This window comes from Poecilia mexicana, unplaced genomic scaffold (assembly GCF_051168715.1).
Source record: "Poecilia mexicana isolate PSO_F unplaced genomic scaffold, ASM5116871v1 scaffold_20, whole genome shotgun sequence".
NCBI lineage: Eukaryota > Metazoa > Chordata > Actinopteri > Cyprinodontiformes > Poeciliidae > Poecilia > Poecilia mexicana.
Window position 1 is genome coordinate 18036974 of NW_028263389.1, and position 19918 is coordinate 18056891.

The following is a 19918-nucleotide window of genomic DNA, read 5'->3' on the forward strand; positions in this document are numbered from 1 at the left end:
TCCTGCTTTGCTAACTTGTTTTTAAGTACATTTCCATTGTGAAATGTAAGCTAAAATTTAGTCTAAATTTTAAAATTGGTAATATTTTTTTTAAAGAAATGGCTTTTTAGTATTTTACATGTTTCATTTACATAAAACATGTTAATTTCATAAGACTTTTGGACTAGATTTTTTTTTACACATATATTGCTCAAGGTTTTATTTTCAGAAGTGGTTATATAATTTTTATGTGTGGACACACCTGCCTTAATTTCCTCATTGGGGGACAATAAAGTGAATTTCTATTCTATTCTACTCCAGAATGTGTATTTTCCCCCTATATATGTTTGGTGTTTGAGCTTTACTCACTGCTCAAAACAAGAAACAATCACATTTTCTTTGTTTCGTGTAAATGTTACAGTAAAATTGCTATACTATTTTGACTCCTGAATCACAGAAATCACTCCCAACATTTGTTTCCTGAGAGAAATCTTTATTGGAGCTCCAAGAAGGCCGTCGTCTAAAGTAACAGAAGCACCAAATCCGTCCTTTCAGACTCTTTACAGAATATTTACACAAACTGGCTAGCACTTACAGTTTTTCCTCAGGTGTGGATAAGAGGATCTATCATGATTTTCCCTGACAGAAAATAAAATGAAAACAATGATAATAATAATAATACATACCTTTGGGCACTTAAATAACTTAAAAACAACATAATATGTAGGAAAAAACATGAGATACAGAAACCCTTCAGCTGTGAGTTTGACAATGAGGAGCAGCAAGAAAACAAGTTTATGATTTTAACTGAGAAGCGCAGATTCATCGCACTGTGGTGATTTAAAAATGTCAAACATTTCATCCAGCTTTTCACATTGTCAAAAGGAGGAATAAAAAGGACTGAAAGGCTTTCAAAAGGTCAGTCCCGCTTGCACAGCGTTTTATTTACAGAGTCTTTGAATGTCTCAGTGGTCCAGAGATTTTCCTTCCAGCACCATCTGGATCTCTTTGGCGTCCAGCGTTTCGTACGTCAGCAGTGCGTCCGCCAGCTTCTTGTGCTCCTTGCTGTAGGTCTTCAGGATGTTCTTCGCTCGGTCGTAGGATTCCTGCAGAGAAACGGACAAAGGAACGATAGAAACTGACGCAGGAGAGGGTGAAAAGGTCAACTTGTGGGACGTAGAGCGCCTCACCTTCAGTAGAGCTCTGACTTCGTGCTCGATGGCGGCCTGCGTCTCGGGGCTCTGCTTGGTGATGTCCTTGTAGGTCATGACCCCGAGCTACACAGAAACACAAATTACATCCTTAAAAATCACATTTTGTCACTTTAAATCCAAATAAAATACTTTTTCTGAGGCATCCTTCCCGTATCTCTTAATTATTTAATATCTCAAGAACTTGTCTGTTTCAACTTGAGTGTAGAGACAAAAATTACATGTATAACTTGTCAACATGATGTGCATTTAAACTCAGTGTTTACACATAAAAATGGCTGCAAACAGATGCGCAATTAATCAACCGTATATCTTTGAAGTGGAGCCTCCTTCAACAACACAGCACTTATCTTTCCAGCAGCCATTGCACACTGTAAAAAGACAAAACTCTACCAACTATTTTTGATCTAGTTTCTAGAGCAAATTTCTTAGCAAAATTGAAATAAGGCAAAACTACCTTAAAAATATCTTTTTAATAACATATAGAGGCTTGTTTTAAGGATTATAATTCCTTACTATTGATGAAAATGTACTTGTTCCACTAGCAGATTATTTAACTTATAACAAGACATTTTTCCCATTTTATAAGTTAATTTATCTGCCAATGGAACATAAATTATTTACTTGTAACAAGCCTCTATATCTTGCTAAAAATATACTTTTAAGTTAGTTTGTCATATTTAAAGAAATTAGACCAAATTTACTGGTAAAATTTTGTGTTTTTGAAGTGTACAGAGGTAAAACCAGCCGACAAAACGCTGCAACTCTTCTCAGGTTGCTAGGGAACGGACTGGGTGTGGCTGGTGTTGCTAGGCAACGGCTCTTTTCCCAGAAAACATTCACTTACTTAAAAGAAATTTTCTTGTGTATTAAAGTATTTTCCAGGCATATCACAGTAAAATAAATTGTCCCAGAATTTAGTGTGAAACAATAATATTGTTGTTTTGAGAACATTTTAAAGTAACATAAACAAAATTCTCCTCCAAAAAAATGGGCTACTTGAGTCCAAAGCACCAGACTGAAAACTTTTATTATCCAGTTTTTGGTAGAGAGATAAAAGGAGAAAATTATAAATCCTTGTCTTTGCAAACTTAACGCCTTAAAATTGGATCTCTGTCTCTTTAAGAAGCACCTGCCCTGTCTGACATCATAACAATGCTCCTCATTATGCCGTTTTTACCAGCTCGGCTCACCTTGTCGCTCATGCCGAACCGGGTCACCATCAGTTTTGCGATTTGTGTCGCTCCATCAAAGTCGCTGGAGGCTCCTAAAAACAGACCGATTATTAAATAAACCCTTTAAACCGTCACGTCTAAGCAGCATTTTACCGAGCAGCTGGTACCTGTGGTGACGTTTTCGTCTCCGAAGATGAGCTCCTCTGCGACGCGGCCGCCCATGCTGACGTCCATCTGGGCCAGCAGCTGGGCCCGCGTCTCGCTCCAGCGGTCGTTCTCGGGGAGCATGGACACCTGGAGGACGAACAAAAGCACGACTCAGGTTAGCTTCTGCGCAGCCACACCGAACGACGCTGGAGTCTAAGGTTTAAAACCGAACGAACGTGGCCAAGAGTCGGTCCTCTGGGCATGATGGTGGCCTTGTTGATGGGCATCGCGTCTTTGGTGTAATAGGCGACGATGGCGTGTCCGGACTCGTGGTACGCTGTGATGGTCTTGTTCTTTTTGTCTATTTCAACGCTACGCCTCTCAGGACCTGAAAGGAAAGAGACAAATCAGGTTATCTACAGGTTTCATGGAGTCAAATTTCCTCAGGTCCAAAGATAACTTCACAGAAAAGTCCCACGAAAAAAAAAAACTACATGAGACAAAATTTAAGACCTATGACGAACATATTTAAGGTCAACTCACATTTCTTCTATGGATTTAAGACATTTTAATTCTAGTTACATAATTTTAGACTCTTTAAAGACGCGCCGACATCTTGAAAATAACGATTTCACAGCAGATGGGTAACAGATGGACAAATAGGAGAATAGATAAAGTGGGTCTGTTGTAATAAGCAATAAATCAATCACATGATAAATTAAAACAAGGTCAATAATTTCTATTTGCATAATATATAGTTTTTTTTCTTTTCTCTCTTTCTACCAAAAACTGGAAGATAAAATCTTCTGCTTGGTGTTTTGGTCTAAGCTAGCTTCTTGTTTTGAAGGACAGTTTTGTTTACAGAGACTTTATAATTAATTTTATTTGTTGTTTCTGTTGTTTATTCACTTTATTTAAAATATCTTCCAGTTCCAGAAAATTTAAAGTTTACCATTAGATTACTTGAAAATGGTCTCAAAACAGCAACATAATAGGTTATCACAATAAAATCTGGGACAATTTACCGTCCAGTAAAATGTTATTGTGACAAGGAGAGAAAAAAAATCAAGTTTTTTTTTATTTATTTCCCATTCCTGCATGTTTCTGTGATAAAGAGCTGCTCGGAGCTCCGTCGCTCACCCATGAGGATCTTGTCCTTGGCGAACTCCAGGTCCTTCATGGTGACCATCTCCTTCCCGTCCACGGCGGCCTTCAGGGCGGACTGGTTCACCAGGTTCTCCAGTTCTGCCCCGGAGAAGCCCACCGTGCCTCGGGCGATGATCTCGGCATCAATGGCTGACCAGAAACAAAACAACTCGTCAAGTCATCCGACTCTCTGACTGCGGGAGCCTGTGTGGCTCGCTGGCTTGGAGCGCTGATGAGCATCAGCAGATGTCTCTGAAACGACCTACCCGGGTCCACTTTGATCTTGGACAGGTACCAGTTGAGGATCTCTTTGCGACCTTTGACATCGGGGCGGGGGACGGTCACCTGCATGTCGAACCTGCCGGGTCTCACCAGAGCACTGAAAGCAGAAACAATCATCCTCTGTTTACTTCAATTACCTGAAACAAACTAAAGTTTTACACAAATATCCAATAAAAACACACAGAAAACCTGCAAAATTTAACAAGTTTTTTATTTTATTTGTATCTTTACTGTTTTATTTCAATAAAAAAAAAAATTAAAGTTATTAAAAGCCACTTAGGAGAGTCTATAGAGGCAAATGTTCTGGAGTGAATTTGAAGTAAAGTCAATCTTATTTTCTAAGCTATCCCTGCTTCAAACCACCATAAAATATTTCTAAGTAAAAGGAAAAACGTTAAATTAACTTAACTTTGTTCTGCTGGCGGTTTGAGTCTCCAACATGAATCTTAAAGATCCTTGTTTATTTTCCTCATTGAGTTTTTGCTGCATTTATTTAATGAGCTGAAATCATTCCTCTTTAGAAAGAAAAGCTAGTTCTAGACAACAATTAACTCAGTATATAAACATACTTATCCAGAGCTTCAGCAAAGTTTGTAGCACCGATGACGATGACGCCTTCATTGGGTTTGAACCTGGAAAACATCAAAATAGTGTCGGTTTCCATGGAAACGGGGGATATGAAGCGCTCATGGTGATGAGTTTTTCAGCTGTTCCGTCCAGCCCCGACGTAAAGTCAGACAATGTTGATCAGGAATCGTGTCAAAGCAATCATGTGGATATATTATCTCGCATTGTAACACTAAATTTAGTTTTCACGCATACATTAAATGACATTTCACTAAAGTTTTGTGTAGTTTAAAGGTCAAAACGCATAAAAATGTGTTTGTTTTGTGGACTGGGCCAGACACTGGAGGTGAAACTCACCCGTCCATTTCCGCCAGCAGCTGGTTGATGGTTTGTCTGGAGTAGGGATGCATCGGAGACTCGATCCTCTTCCCTCCCACGCTGTCCAACTCGTCGATGAAGATGACGCACGGAGCGTTTGCTTTTGCCTCTTCTGCAAACCACAACAGGAAAACTTGTTCTTACTCGGCTTCCTCTCTGCTGCGGTTTTCACCGGTTCTGGAAACGTACTGAAGAGGTTCCTGATGCGACTGGCGCCGACGCCCACAAACATCTCGTCAAACTCCGACCCGGAGGCGTAGTAGAAAGGAACGTCTGCTTCCCCGGCTACGGCCCGCGCCAGCAGGGTCTTCCCGGTGCCGGGCGGCCCGACCAGGAGAATCCCTGCGCAGAGTCGACAGTCAGGCTATTTTCATTCACACCAGCAGGTATAACCAACATAGAAACGCTGCTGGTACCTTTGGGCAGCTTTCCACCCAACACTGTGAACTTCTGTGGGTTTTTGAGGAACTCGACGACGTCCTGCAGCTCGTTCTTCGCCTCCTCCACGCCTTTGACATGCTCGAACGTCACGTTCTTCATCTGGATGGGGTCGACCGCCGAGTCGAGGCCCGTAGTGGTGCGAAACCTCACTGTGGAAAAACCCAGAAAACTTCTCACAAACGACACGAACAAACTGGTTTTACGAAACAAAGATGCAGCTTTCTGCTTACTGTGGCACAAAGGTAAACGTGACGATCCAAACTTATCCTGTCAGTTACTCATTTAGCTCCAGTTCTGTTAAGGAACTATAAGCAGCTGCTCTAGAAATGCACATATTGAGAAAAAGAAGCGAAAACGACCAAACTCTACTTGCACACAGTTTTTCACTTCGTTATCTACTCATCAGGATTTCATGGATAAACCAGCATAAAGTAATGCAAAATCACGACCAAAAAAACTGAAATATGAATAAATGCGCAGAAAAAAATTCTATAAAGAATCACAATATATATTCCTTGAATCAATCCAAACCTAATTTTACGTATATTTTGAATAATTCTATAATTTCTCTCTTTTTTTCTTTTACAGAAAAATCCAGGCAGCTAAGCCAACATAATAATTTAAGTTAAAGAATTTTATAAACAAAAACACATTTTAATTAAATCTGACATAGTAGGAACCTTATGGAATAGTTTTTAAATAAACGTTTTATTTCTTTACTCTTGTCAGTCTCATAATTTAAACAGAAACTCTAAAACATTTGAATAGGAAAAAATGGTTTCGGAATAAAAAAATCTGAATCGAATCGCTGGGCACTTAAAGATTTGCATCTCTAATGAATAAAACTAATTTTATTCTGCATCTTTTCCTCTAATACTTTATGTCAGTGAGAATACTTATGTAATTTAGTTCCACATATTGTTTGGAGGATGTATAAGATAAGAATCAGGCAGTAAAAAAGTAGGAAAAAATTGTGATTGGGTCGCAATTTGTGAGATTGAAGCCTTAATGTCGGGTGTTTTAAAATCAAAACATGTCTTTTGTGGAGGGGAATTACTTTAAAAACAATAAATGTGTCTTGATCCGGGGTCGGAGATTCAGCTATCTCTGTTGCAGCTTCTCAAAAGAAAATATACCCAAAGCTTACTGAAGAACTGGAAATGTCAAAGACACGAGTATCAACTTAAAGAAGTCTAAAAATGTGTTTTTGTGAGGCTGCGTGATAAACAAGAACTCCTGTTTGTTGTTAATGGTACGTCTGTTCTCTTATTTGCTCAACATGAGCAGAAAGCTTCTCTGGTCTTTCTGCTTTCACTTAGCTGTATTAGAAAATATTCATAAATGACTGTTTATTGGAGATTATTTTTGAATTTAGGTTAAATAAAAATATTTCATGACATAGAAAAAAAAGGTTTTTATTTTCATTTTCTTGGAGAGCTACAGCCCCCCCTACACCATCCCTAGAACCACCCCTGCTACTTTGTGCTGGTCTAATATATGTGATAAAGCGATGTAGCTGAAAATAACCACCACCCAGTGCTATTTTAATGAATTTATAAATAAACTGTGTGCATGTAGAGCTGGAATTTTATTTGTATGTATAAGAAAGAATGAAAACCGAAACAAACCGGCGTCAGAAAAGGAGCCTTTACCGGAGAGAAAGGGGGTTCTAGAGAGGCCGTAAATGCCGATGAGGAGGAGGACCAGCAGGACCAGCCTGGTTCTCCTCAATGAGTCTGTAAAAAGGAAACAACATCAGGTCTCCTCTCAGTTCAATAAAAAGCTTTAAGTTTTTATTCCACACACCTTGAGTTCTCTGAGTCAGAGCTTGGGACCTCATGAACCCCTCAGTGAAGCCAGTCTTGAAAGCCTCCTGCTGGTTTTCAGGAAGGTTTTTGAGTTTCACCACTTGGTCCAGAGAGTGGGCCTCCGCTCCTTTCTCCCTCTGGAGCAAACCCTGAAGAAGGAGCCAAAGGCGGCAGATTTAATCTCAATCTCTAATCATAAAATACAACAAATTAGGACTGCAAATAATGATTATTCTAACAACTGAATAAAAAAATGTCCACGTCCTACAGATTTTTAATTTAATCACTATAATAGAAATACATTAAAAGACAAAAACTAATAATTTAATTATTTTTCAAAACAAAAAACAGACCTTTTATTGCCTGAAATGAAATAACGCAGCATTCCTTTAGTGAATTTGAACCAGGTGAAGATAAAACTAAACAACTTCAGAAGTTTTGGTTGCAAAATATTTACAGACATCTCATCTTAAATGCAAACCATCTGTACAGATTTGCCTTAATTATTGCTTTGAGTTTGTTTTTTCACCAAATGTCCTTTTTAAAAATCAGTTTTAATAATTAATCGATTGCTTAATTATAGTTGATGATCATTTCAATAGTTGATTCATCTCTAAAAAACGGTTATATTGACTTTTCTGTAACAGGGGTGTCCAAAGTGCGGCCCAGGGGCCATTTGTGGCCCTTAGAATGTTTTTTTTTTGTGGTGCAGATTTGGCCCTTCGGCAAATGGAGTCGCTGCAGATGAGACGGACACTTTTTAAAGTAATCAGGGAGAGATTTCCATATAAACTTTGTGTAAGGACACAAAATTCTTACAGTTTTTAAAAGAAAGTCAAAAACAATCCAACAAAATGGATAATAATTTGCTCAAAAAGTAAAATAAATGTACACATTCAGGGAAATTTCATTCTAATGTTGGTTTTGATAAAAAAAAAATCTGTTCAATTTATTGTTGCGTAGGTAAAGGAGGAAGAATTCAGAATGATATTATTGTTTTGTTTTTTAATTGGGAGAAAATGCTGATTTTGGCCCCCGAGGACTTTCAACGTGTGGATTTTGGCCCTAGGTGGAAAATGTTTGGACCCCACTGCTGTAACAAACTCGCCTTCATGAAAGCTGGTGTGTAGGCATCAGGTTCTACCGGACCGTCATAACCCGACTCCACTCGTCTGGCCTTTGCTCTGAGAGTTTTGAACCCTCGGCTCTGAAGCCACACTACGAGGAGAAAACAGAAACGCTAAAATGATAATCCATTCATGGCCTCTGAGTAGAGGTTAAATGTAAGTGTCTCACCAGGCAGCAGCTGGAGTTCAGAGCAAGCGTCCCGAAGAGGGCTGTGGTACCGACGGTGGAATAACGGAGAGCCATGACCCAATAGTCTTTTTTGTGAAAACCCTTTGTGTAAAAAAAGAAATGTTTCAGGGGTTTTTCTGGTGAAATAAAACAAAAGAACAGCAGAGCAGGTTGATCTTCTCACCATATTTGTTCTGAAAGAAGCTGTCTGCAGAAACGTGGCTAGTCTTCCATATTGAGGTAACGGTGGGAGGTTCTTCAAGACTCGGTGGGGGCAGTAACCTGCTGACCAGCTCATTCAGCTGACTCCCCTGGACCTCGGAGAGGCCCAGATCCCTCAGGCTGACACTCGGCTGGCAGCAAACAACAACAGCAGTGAGACAAAGACACACAAAAACAACAAGCTGTGCAACTTCCAGGAGTTTTATGGGCCTGGTTTCTATGGATTAGGGTTGAAATGGACAATTCAAATAAACTTTGATCACTAAATCTCTTTAATATGCTTCAGAATTCATTAAAAATCAAAATTTTGGCAAATTATCCAAAAAGTGTTACTCATATTGTGGATTAATTGAGCACAGATTCAGCAACTTAAACCATTTATTTCTGTTTGTTTGAATTATCATCGCTCACAACTAATAGAAAAAATGGCAGCTGGACAAAATCAAGGCTCATTAGATGGAAAATTTGGTTGGGCCATCATTCAACTATATTTACAAAGTAATGAGGAATAATTTATTCAGCTGTTTAGCTTGATATTTAAAGATATTGTTTTGATTTTTTATTTATTTTTGTTAATTCTCCTTTGTTTTTCCTGCTGTTGCAGGGCGATTCTGTATCATGAATGTGCTTCTAATTGCTTTCATTTGCACAAAATTAAGAAACTGTGAGCAAATATTGCTATCAGTTGCAACACATGTCTATTTTTGTGTTTCCTCTCTTATCTGGACTTTCATCACTCTTTGATCTTTAGCGTTTTTGGGGAATGTCATATATGGTGAGAGCATCTGCTGCTGAGAAACTCTGTCCAACTGGCTAAATATCACAGCAAATGTCCCTGTAAAAGAAACATTAATAACTTGTCGCGAATACTTTTTGAACTGCAACCAATATCTTGACTTAAACGATCAAGATGCACCTACCTCTACTTTTAATCCTACCTTCTTCTTTAAATCTTTACTTACTTGATTAAAAATACTTTTTGATACATTGTGAATGTCAGGTACTCGTATCACCTCTTTCAGGTATGACTTGTGCTCCTGTCTGAAGTCTTTGTGCAAAGAGTGGACTGAAGCTGTAGCTGAGCTCTTCAGCGAGTGGAGGGCGTTGAGGACCTGGCTGAGAGGAACCACCATCTGAGAGAGCATGAAGACAGGACAGAGAATAACACGCTTTCCCCACATGTTGATCCACGGTGACCCGCTTAACCTTGACTTTATTTATAGCAACTAATCGATCATAATAGTTAATATGTAATAAACTGGAAGTAGATTCAGCTAACCTACTAACAGCAGGTCAGGATTATGTCAGTTTTAGTCACATGCTTCTTAAGTACTGAGACTGTACCGACACGTTTACATCGTTTACAATTTGTAAACAAGTTTACAATTGTTGTAATAGCTATAATATAGATAAAAATGAACAGCTGTTAACAATCGAAATGACGCAAGCATCGGCTCATGTGGATGAAATGTAGCGTTTACGAGCTAAACCCTTAGCATTAGCATTAGCCGAGTCGAGTTGTCATTGGCTAAGAACAAAAGTCACAACTAAAACAAGCGTAAACATAGGCGTTTACTGCTTATGAATGACTTTAATGTTTTTAAAACAAGAGTTAAAGTGACAAACTGAAACTTTTGTCGGATACATGCAGACAAGTTAATCATATAATCAACATGCTTCTCAGTCTGTCCGCTTACATACCTGCTGTGGCTGAAATGACGTCGACAGAGAAAACATTTTTCTCCCGTAAGTATTTGCTAGAATCTGTCTTCGGTGAGTTACAATGAGAGGACAGAACCTCAATAAAACGTTAACAATCAAGTCCTGCTCACAGCGCTGTCCTTTTAGCTTCCCCCGTTACACAACTCTCAATAGTTACACAACTTTTCTTTTAGCTAACATAGGGAAATGGATTCTCCCCCGGCATCTGAGGTCAAATGGACTACAAAATGACGCAGTCAGTTAAAACGACCAGGAACGAGTGGCGTCCTTGCCTCGCCTGTTTAAAAATGACTCTACTTATTTTGAAAAAGGATACATAATGAGGATATTTGCTCAATGCTTGCGTTCTTAAATATCAATATAAAATCTTTAAATCATTGAAAATTTTTGTTTTGCTGAAAGATTTCATACAGGCAGTTTTTGGAGTACCTACACACGTCACCGGACCCCGTGACAGGCAGGGAATTCAAATATTCAAAACAAACTCCGCACTGTTTGTTGTTCTGCCATGGTAGTGTTTACGCTGGACTCGCTACCGGATTTTAAGTGAAATTATTTCATCGTTAGAATGGAGGTAAAAAAGAAGCACAAAGTTGGTTCAAGTGTAAAATCAGTGGAAATACCGAGGCCTCCTTCGATCGATGATTTCACCGTTTTGAAGCCCATCAGCCGCGGCGCGTTTGGAAAGGTCTACCTCGCTCGGAAGAAGAGCAATGCGCGCTTATACGCTATTAAGGTGAGTCGATACACCTTTAGTTAAATTTTATTACATTTATTTGGTAGTTTTTTGTATGAAAATTGGATAACATTATCTTTTGTCGTCGTAGGTGATGAAGAAGGCAGACATGGTGGATAAAAACATGGCGAGTCAGATGAAGGCAGAGAGAGACGCCCTGGCTCTGAGCAAAAGTCCCTTCGTTGTTCACTTGTTTTACTCCCTCCAGACTGCAGCCAAGATCTATCTGGTAATGCTGAGTGAAAGAGTTCAAAATAATTTTTATTTAAAATATCTCTAGTGGACTCAGTTCAGTTTTCTTTATTAACCTCGAAGGACAAAGTGCTTTCATTATTTAGTCATTATAGTGCTAAATTAACATCTTCAGGGTTATTCCAGGTATTATTAATGGCATCCATCAATCCAGTCATTCTCTATTAGATAATCAGGAATATGTAATGGTCTCACACACTGTTTTGTGAAACCAGAACATTTTATTGATTAAGCCAAAGCCATGAAAAATACAATATATTGCCAAAATATTCAGACATTTCATTTTAAATTATTATTGTCTAATCACTTACATGGCTAGAGGTATATAATATGCCTTGGTATGCAGCCTATTTGTGCAAACATTTGTGAAACAATGTGTCGCTCTATTGCACATTCGAGCAATAATTTCCTTCCTACTAAACATTCCACCGTCGGTTATTAGCCATATCCTAACAAAGTCTTTGTTTTATTGATCAAAGGTGATGGAATACCTCATCGGTGGGGATGTGAAGTCTCTACTCCATATTTATGGATATTTTGAGGAGGACATGGCTGTGAAGTATATCTCTGAGGTTGCGTTGGCTTTGGACTACCTTCACCGCCACGGCATAATCCACAGGTAACAGGCTGTGCAAGAAGATGTTGATGTTTTAGTACAGCAAGTGATCAATTCTCATTGTGTGATCTGATGTGCTCAGGGACCTGAAACCAGACAACATGCTCATATCCAACGAAGGCCACATCAAGCTGACAGATTTTGGGCTCTCAAAGGTCAAGCTTGACAGAGGTAAACAAGGGTGAATTCACATCAGACTTGTTTAGTTTGCTTTAATCAAACTGAAGTGTGTTTGCCTAGAAAGTCAAACACACAGTTTATTTGTGGAGGTTTGAATGCATCAGTGAACTCTGGTCCACCTAAAAACCTTGGTCTCGGTTCGGTTGAAGTGAACTCTGGTGCAATTTGAATGCATATGTGAATGTAAGCGGACCAGAGACCGCTCCAACAGCAGGAAGCAGACTGCAGCACAGGGCATTCTGGGTAAATACAACCAAAATAAACGCAGCAGTCCAACACCAGCTGGAGAAATGGGTTGTGGTCTTGTACCAAAGACAAAAGAGAAATTGTAAAACTGCTAAAATCGGACGCTACTCCATTTTTGTTTATGTCTCATGAAGAAGGAAGTTGTGTTCATGTAGTCTTCAAAAGTTTTTGTATAATTTTCTTCTGTGGTTCTTGATGCAGCGCCATCACAGGCGAAGAGGTTTTTCAAAGAGTTTGGTGAACCGCACCAGCTGAAAATGTAACAAATGTTGCAATTTTTGTCCCCATCCAAAACCCTAAACCTGCAACCATGAGCTGCTTCATTCTTATTCACTTCTTCTGTGTGTAAAACAGAGCTGAGTCTTATGGACATCCTCACAACTCCATCTTTGGCCAAACCGAAAAAAGACTTCTTCCGCACGCCGGGTCAAGTTCTCTCTTTGATCAGCTCCCTGGGATTCGTAAGCATCGCCTAAACCATTAATCAGAAAAGGCGATCGGCATGAATGTGGACTCTAAATCCTCTGTTTGTTTTTGGGATCTGCAGAACACGCCGGCAACAGAAGGGAAGCGGCACTGCAGCGCCTCGGTTGTGTCCAGCCCGATGTCCTGCAGCAAAGTGAAGCAGAAGAACAACTCGCTTGGTTCTCCTGTGATGAACAACTCAGAACAGCTGTTTTCTCCAGCTGACTACCTTTGTAAAATGAGTATGAAATTAATTCTAACTTCATTTAAATTGTTTCTCTTCTGTGGAAAAGTCCCAGATCTTAACCACAGTCCACATATTTTCAAAAGAGTTGAGGTCACAGCCCTGTTTTATTTATCTATTGTTTATTTCTAATATTGTTTATATAATAAGCTTAAGTGATGAAAAAAATCTCCAGAAGGTAAAACGTTAAAATAAGTGCAGTTAACATGACTTTTCTTCCCATGGTTTATGATAACTCCTGCAGGACCTAACACCAGAGTTTTCAGTCCTCATAAACTGGCAAAAAACTTGACTCCCAATTTGCTGAGGAGCAGAAAACGGTTTGAGACGATGAGCCCCGGAAGCACCACCGACACCGAGGGGGGTGTCAGTCCTGTGTGGGAGTGTGAGGTCAGTGATGGCGGAACAGCAGCAGCTCCGACTTCGTTTGCTGCTAAATTAAATAGTTACAGTTTCTTCTTTATTTAGAAAAGAAACAGAATATGGTGTATTAGGACCATCAGAGATAGAAACAAATTAGTAAATGTAATAGACTCATATTTTGAGATTAATCTAAGAAATCCAGAAAAAAAGACATTTCTGAGTTTGAAAAGTGAAAAATATTCTACAAAACTCAAATTTTGAGATCTCAGGAAATTTCTAGAAAAAATTTAAATATCTGGCTTGAAATGTCAAAATATTCTAGAAAAAATGTGGAAATTTGAGAAATTAAAAGTTGAAAATTTGCTAGAATAAACTCAGAAATTTTGAGATACATAGATATTTCTGACAAATTAAGTCAAATGTTTTAAAAAAAAAAACAGAAATTTTCTAGAAAAGTGAATTTCTGCTTTGAAAAGTCAAAAATCTATTAGAAAACTCAAATTCTGAGACTAATACCAGGAATTTTGTAGAAACTTGTAAACTTCTGAGTTTCAAAAGTGTAAAATTTTCTGTGTTTTCCTTAAATAAACAAAATCAGACAAAACAACAACAAAATAAATAGAATGACCAGAATTTTCGATTTTTTTGAAACTCAGAAATTTAAAGGGTTTTTTGGTGGGAATTTACTCCTTTTTTTCTCTCTACAATGGACCTAATACTCTGTTATAGGGTGCTAAAATAAATGGATAAATGTTCTTCTTTCTTTAGAAAGAAAACGAGCAGGGGTCAAGAGGATGTGGAGTTTCTACTAAAGATGCCCCTAATCTGCCCAAAAAGTCCAGCTCTCCCATCAGGAAACGTCAACCGTTGTCCGCAGTTCGGCGCCATCTTGAATCAGAGGGAGATAACAGCCAGCCAACAGTTCCCTCCTCTGTAAAGAGGACATTTTCAGACATGAACCGAAGTCCAGAGCTGCTGGAGACCAGAGCCAAGAAGACAAACGCAGAATACAAGAGATTCTTTGAGATTCCCGACACCGCTCTGAGTCACACTGGTCTGACTGGGACGTTCTCCACCATCCAGATTGGCGACTTCTTGACCGCTACAGGAAACATGGCGGCGGACCACTGCGACCCGAGGCGCTCCAGCCCAATCCCCGTCAAAAGTCTTTTCAGTGAGCTGGAGGAGCCGGCAGAGGACGTGTTTCAAGACGGAACTAAAGAGCCGTCCCAGTGCAGTTTCACGTCCCCGCTGCCGGGGAACGTGGACGTCTGCCGGAGCCTGAGCCTGGACTCTGACGGCTCCATCCATGAGACGTCTCTCACCGTTGACTGTAACGCTTCTCTCCAGCCAATCAAACCAGAGGAGCACGAGCGGAGCTCCGTGTCGCCTCAACGGACTTTCCCCGTCACCATAGAAACGCCCAAACTAGTCGAGTCCGACCTGAGAGGCGAATTCCTCCATAGCCGAATCAATGACATGTCCTGCAGCTTCTCGCAGTCTCCGTCCTTCCTAAAGCCGCGGAACGTTGTGGTTTTCCGCAGCTACTGCAGCTCCATCAACCGCTCCAACACGTCCGGGGTTTCCAGGCTCAGCGTGGGCTCCGTGGAGGCCATGGACATGTCCGCCGCCGCTTCCTGTCACTCTGCCTGCGGCACGGCAACGCCTGTGCAGCGGCGGCGAAGCTCCAACGGTTCCGTTAACCAGGTCAGTGTTCAGGGGTGGAGACCGAAGAATGTCATTTTAAAAAATGTATCTGAAAATTTTTTTAAAATATAAAATGTAATTTTAAAAAAAGTTATTTAATTAATTGTATTCTGGATTTTTTTTAAATTAATCTTAAATTTCGTATCTTAATTTATTTGTTTGATCTCTCTTATTATTTATTTGACCTAGATTTTATTTTAATTTTGAAACGTTTTTAAAATTAAACATATTTTACTTTTTAAATCCTTTTTGCGTTAATATTTTTGAAGTCTGGATTTTTTTTCTTATATTTTTATATCCCTGCTTTTGTTTTTATTCAAGTCTCATCTTGGTTTAATTTTTTATTTAATGCTTGTGTTGTGGTTTTTTTTTATTATGTTGTCTTTTTATGCATTTTGTCTTGATTAGATTTTTTTTTCTCCTGCCATTTTATTTTAAACTTTTGGTGGTTTTTATTATATAGAACATTTTTATTTCATTTTGATTTTTTTTAAGGATTACATTTTTTAAAATGATGTATTTTCATTTCATAATATCTTAATTTCTTTTATAAGTCATTACTCTTGATTTATTTATATAGATACAATATTTCAAATTAAGATTTAAAATGAAAATACATTAAAATCAAGACTAAATAAAAAAATCAAAACCACCAATTCAAAACATAATGAGAATATGAATATATGCTTACATGTAAAATAAAAATATAGCATTTGTATTTCATATAAATATTTTTCTGTTTTCCTTTTTTTTCAGCGAGTTTTCAAAGGTTTGCTTGACTTTACAGAGTTTTGAACCATTTTTTAACTTCTCTTTTCCTCTCACATTAGACTCCTCAGCCCATGTCGACCTCTCACACCCCTTTCCGAACTCCAAAGAGCGTCCGAAGGGGCGCGCTGCCTGTTGAGGGCGCTCCAATTTTGGGAACTCCGGATTATTTGGCTCCGGAGCTTCTTCTTAGAAAACCTCACGGTAAAAGAAGGGAAAACTTTAAAATCAAACAAATCCACCTGTAATGTAATCGCCTGCCGATTGTCACTGTAGCTCTTGTGACAGGCGTTCTGTTTTAGTTTCAGGAAGTTCTCCGTTTGGTAAGTTTATAGCAACGTTGTTTCTTGCAGCTTGCATGTTGCCCCTGCCAGGCTGCTAATACTGTTGTAGGAAATAAACTGATCCTACCCCCAATTTTCCCATTCCCTCTGTTTCTGGATCTGGAAACAAACTGGGATTGATTATTGATTGGGACTGAAGTTTCGGATTGGAAGGATGAAAGTGGGTTGTCTGTGCAGTTAGCATGTTAACAGCAGGGGAATCTGGAGGCTTTTAACTGGACAAACTGGTTTCTGCTTCTGAAAAGCTGCTTGGGTCAAATGTTGAAACTCATGCAGAAGTTGCAAAACGGTAAACTCAGTTTATTTTTAGTCCGATTTCACATGAATAATTCAGAATTGCTGTGATTTATTTTTAATTTTCTCTGTTGTGCCAACTTTTTTTTTTTTTAACCCGATGGACATTTACAGTTGAAACCAGATATTTACTGAGTAAAAAGACAAAAACAATTTTTTTTTGTAGTCTGAAGTTAAATCAAACTAAACTTTTCTTGTTTTAGCTTAGTTACAATTACAATTATTTGCTAAATGTGAGAACATGTTTTAATTCAAGGAAAGTTTAAAAAATGTTCTTGCTTTTTAGCAAATATAAATAATTTTGGTAATTCTAACTAAGCTAAAACAAGAAAAGTTTAGTCTGATTTATCTTCAGACACAGAGAAAAATGTGTTTCTGTCTTCTGTGTGTGTAAATATCTGATTTGAACCATATTTGCATATAAAAGTGAATAATTAATGTGCAGTAGTGTCAAAGTGAACCTCTAACATAGTCCTTCCTGCTTCAGCCACTGCAGCCCAATCAGGTCACACTAACAGGAATCACAGGGGAAGATGCTCGCCTGTTAGCATCTACCTGAATCCTCATTACTTCCTGTTTGTTTCTGGCCAGACTGCATGGTGGACTGGTGGGCGCTCGGCGTGTGTCTGTTCGAGTTCCTCACCGGAGTGCCGCCCTTCAACGACGAAACTCCCCAGCTGGTTTTCCAGAATATTCTCAACAGAGGTCAGTTCAAGTACGACGGCGTGTTGGAGATAAAAACGAGGAGGAAATTTCCACCAAGAAATTTTGAGATTAATCTCAGAAAAGTTTTAGAAAAAAAGACAGGAATTTCAAAGTTTGAAAAGTCAAAAATTACTAGAAAAAAACTAAAATTTTGATGTACTAGAAAATTTAAAAACAACTTGAGATTAATCTCAGAAATTTTCTAAAAAAGAACATTTACATTTCTGAATTTGAAAAATCAAAAACTTGCTTGAAAAAAACTCAGAAACCTTGAAAAGTTTAAAATCTCGCAGAAAACATTTGCTAGACCGATATTCCTGTTGTTCTAGTTTAGCCGCTTGCTCTTACTTCCAGTTTAACTTGTACATTTTTAGACATCCCTTGGCCTGAAGGAGAGGAGGAACTTCCTGTAAACTCCAGGAATGCCATAGAGATCCTGCTGACCATGGACATGAGGAAACGCGTCGGCCTGAAGGGTAAAATTCGCACTCTGCCGGGATGTTGCATTAAGTCGGAACATTTGCCTTTTAAACCTTTAGTAGGCCATTGCTTTGGTTTATTTTTTATTGTCTATGTAGAATTTCCTTTTAAATATTTTCCAGATCTTGACAGGTTTGGAAAAAGAAAATGGAGCGTATAAAAATATTTCTGTATTTGAGATTTTCCCCCCATTCTATGCTATGAAATTATTTTAAATTGGGTAATATTGCCTGCAAATGTGTCTGAAAATGCATTGTTAATCTATTAAATTTTTTACTGCAAATAATCTGAATTGGTCATCAAATTAACTTACAGCAGCTTAAAATAGTGATGTAATTATAATTTATAATGTGAAAATTACATCCTGTAAAGTATGGAATTATCTTTTTTCATTTTCCAGGAAACAAGAAATTTAATTATGGGAAAAATATATTTCCCTATTGTTTTATTTTTTTATTTTTATTTTTTTAAGCGTAAAAGCCTATTAATGTTATTCATATTTATTTATTTTGACATGTTTCCTCTTTAATTTGAATCAGTTTTAACATTTCACTCATCAATATTTAGATTTTTAACTTCCAGACTGACTGGACAGTTGTTCAAAAATTAAAAGGGAAGCTATTTACAACTTTAAATTCTAGTTCAATTGGACCTTCAACTGGGTCTAAATTTGTCTTGAAAAATTTATCACACTATAAGCATTTCATGTCGATCACTATTATTGATAAATTCTGTGCTTTAAATATCTGTTTTATCTTATTTTATATCTTATTTTACATTTAAATATCAGTTTTATAAAAAGTTTTCACTTCACGCCGTTTTTTATTTTTAAGCAGTTATGAGGAACCGTGGCAAAACTTTAAACTGCTGCTGCACAAGTTACTCAACAGGTCGTTGCTAGGCAACCGCGACGCTTCAAGCTGTTGCTAGGTAACCAAAGAGTGAATGAGTGAGTTGATTCTACCAACTTTGCTTTGGCTGAAGTCGGGTCTGGGTCGGAGTTCAGCGAATATTCGATATTGAATATTCTATCAGATGTATTATCTATTGATATTGATCATGTGTTTGTCCTGATTTATTGCTTAATGGCAAAAAAGATACTACAACTACCATTTTGGGGGAGGTTTTACCAACAAAATAACAAAATAAAAGAACCGTTCACTTCCATCCTTTATTTGATCATTTCAATAGTTGTTGGACCTGATTAGGTCAGTCTACTGATGGAAATACATTTCTAAAATAGGAAGATAAATTCAGCTTTGGTGTCGTTTTTTTTTTAATGGTGGAAACTATAGATGCTAAGACCAGGCTAATATGCTAAAGCTGCCTGATTCTTTTGTCGGTTTGTTTGCAGAACTGAAGCGCCACCGCCTGTTTGACGGCCTGGACTGGGACAACCTGCAGGACCAGCCGATGCCGTTCATACCGCAGCCGGAGGATGAAACCGACACATCGTACTTCGAGGCGAGAAACAACGCTCAGCACATCGCCGTGTCTGGCTTCAGTCTGTAGCCTCAAAGCTTCGTTTGGTTTTATGTCTGTTAAACCGCACTGATTTAAGGGTGTAGCAAAATCAGAGCCGCAGACGGACATGTAAACGGTTCTGATTGGTTCTCTGTTCACTGGTTCTTTTAAAAGAAACTTTTACACATGTGCAATCACTGCTGCTGTATGATGTTGAGAGGAAAGTGTTTTAAAACTTTATTTGCTAAGAAGTCTTAAATAATGCTCTTTGCTTGCTAACTTTATCTGCAGGTTTTGGTGTTTAGGTTCTGTTTTCTGCTCTGCCTCCATGTTTTTCTGTGTAAAGGTCATGACCTGCGGGCCCTAAAACCGTTTAGGAGTGCAACAATACTAAAGAAAAACCTACTCATATATTCATAAATGTTTTAATGTATCAATTTCTGTGTTTATTTTGTCTGATTGTTTTAAGATATATGTGGTGTTTTGAATTAAAACAGAAATTTCCTCCTTTTTATGTGTTTTGATCTGATTTCTTCTCTGCGCCCTGTGCTGTTTGTACACTGTTTTATCTTTTTTAAAGGGACAATGCAAATAAAATGTTTGCTACATGATCCGCCTCGTATATCTAACATTTTCAATAAACGCCAAATACTGCTGCACTTGTTTCAAGTGTTTCAGAA

General features: G+C 38.3%; 2 protein-coding genes across 3 annotated transcripts; one reads left to right on the plus strand and one right to left on the minus strand.

The window, feature by feature from the left end:
• Positions 1 to 451: 451 nt before the first annotated feature.
• LOC106923953 (ATP-dependent zinc metalloprotease YME1L1) lies at positions 452 to 10587 on the minus strand. Of its 2 annotated transcripts, none has more exons than XM_014997384.2 (18): positions 10354 to 10587; positions 9666 to 9785; positions 8615 to 8783; positions 8431 to 8532; positions 8243 to 8352; positions 7133 to 7283; positions 6979 to 7062; positions 5302 to 5475; positions 5075 to 5227; positions 4865 to 4997; positions 4510 to 4572; positions 3925 to 4037; positions 3653 to 3808; positions 2749 to 2900; positions 2533 to 2659; positions 2384 to 2457; positions 1170 to 1256; positions 452 to 1085 (listed from the first exon to the last, which is right to left on the minus strand). In XM_014997384.2, the coding sequence occupies exons 1-18, from the start codon at positions 10387 to 10389 to the stop codon at positions 945 to 947; spliced, it is 2145 nt and encodes a 714-aa protein (XP_014852870.2). In that variant the 5' UTR covers positions 10390 to 10587; the 3' UTR covers positions 452 to 944. The 2 variants fall into 2 exon arrangements, with proteins under 2 accessions (XP_014852870.2, XP_014852868.2); XM_014997382.2 differs by having other exon boundaries at positions 6955 to 7062.
• Positions 10588 to 10818: 231 nt separating this feature from the next.
• Positions 10819 to 19849, plus strand: mastl (microtubule associated serine/threonine kinase-like). The gene is made up of 12 exons (XM_014997381.2): positions 10819 to 11110; positions 11202 to 11339; positions 11842 to 11981; positions 12061 to 12149; positions 12759 to 12865; positions 12952 to 13111; positions 13358 to 13503; positions 14245 to 15183; positions 16014 to 16155; positions 17181 to 17294; positions 17669 to 17770; positions 19129 to 19849. Exons 1-12 carry the CDS (start codon positions 10943 to 10945, stop codon positions 19284 to 19286), a joined length of 2403 nt encoding a protein of 800 aa, XP_014852867.2. The 5' UTR covers positions 10819 to 10942; the 3' UTR covers positions 19287 to 19849.
• Positions 19850 to 19918: the final 69 nt, after the last annotated feature.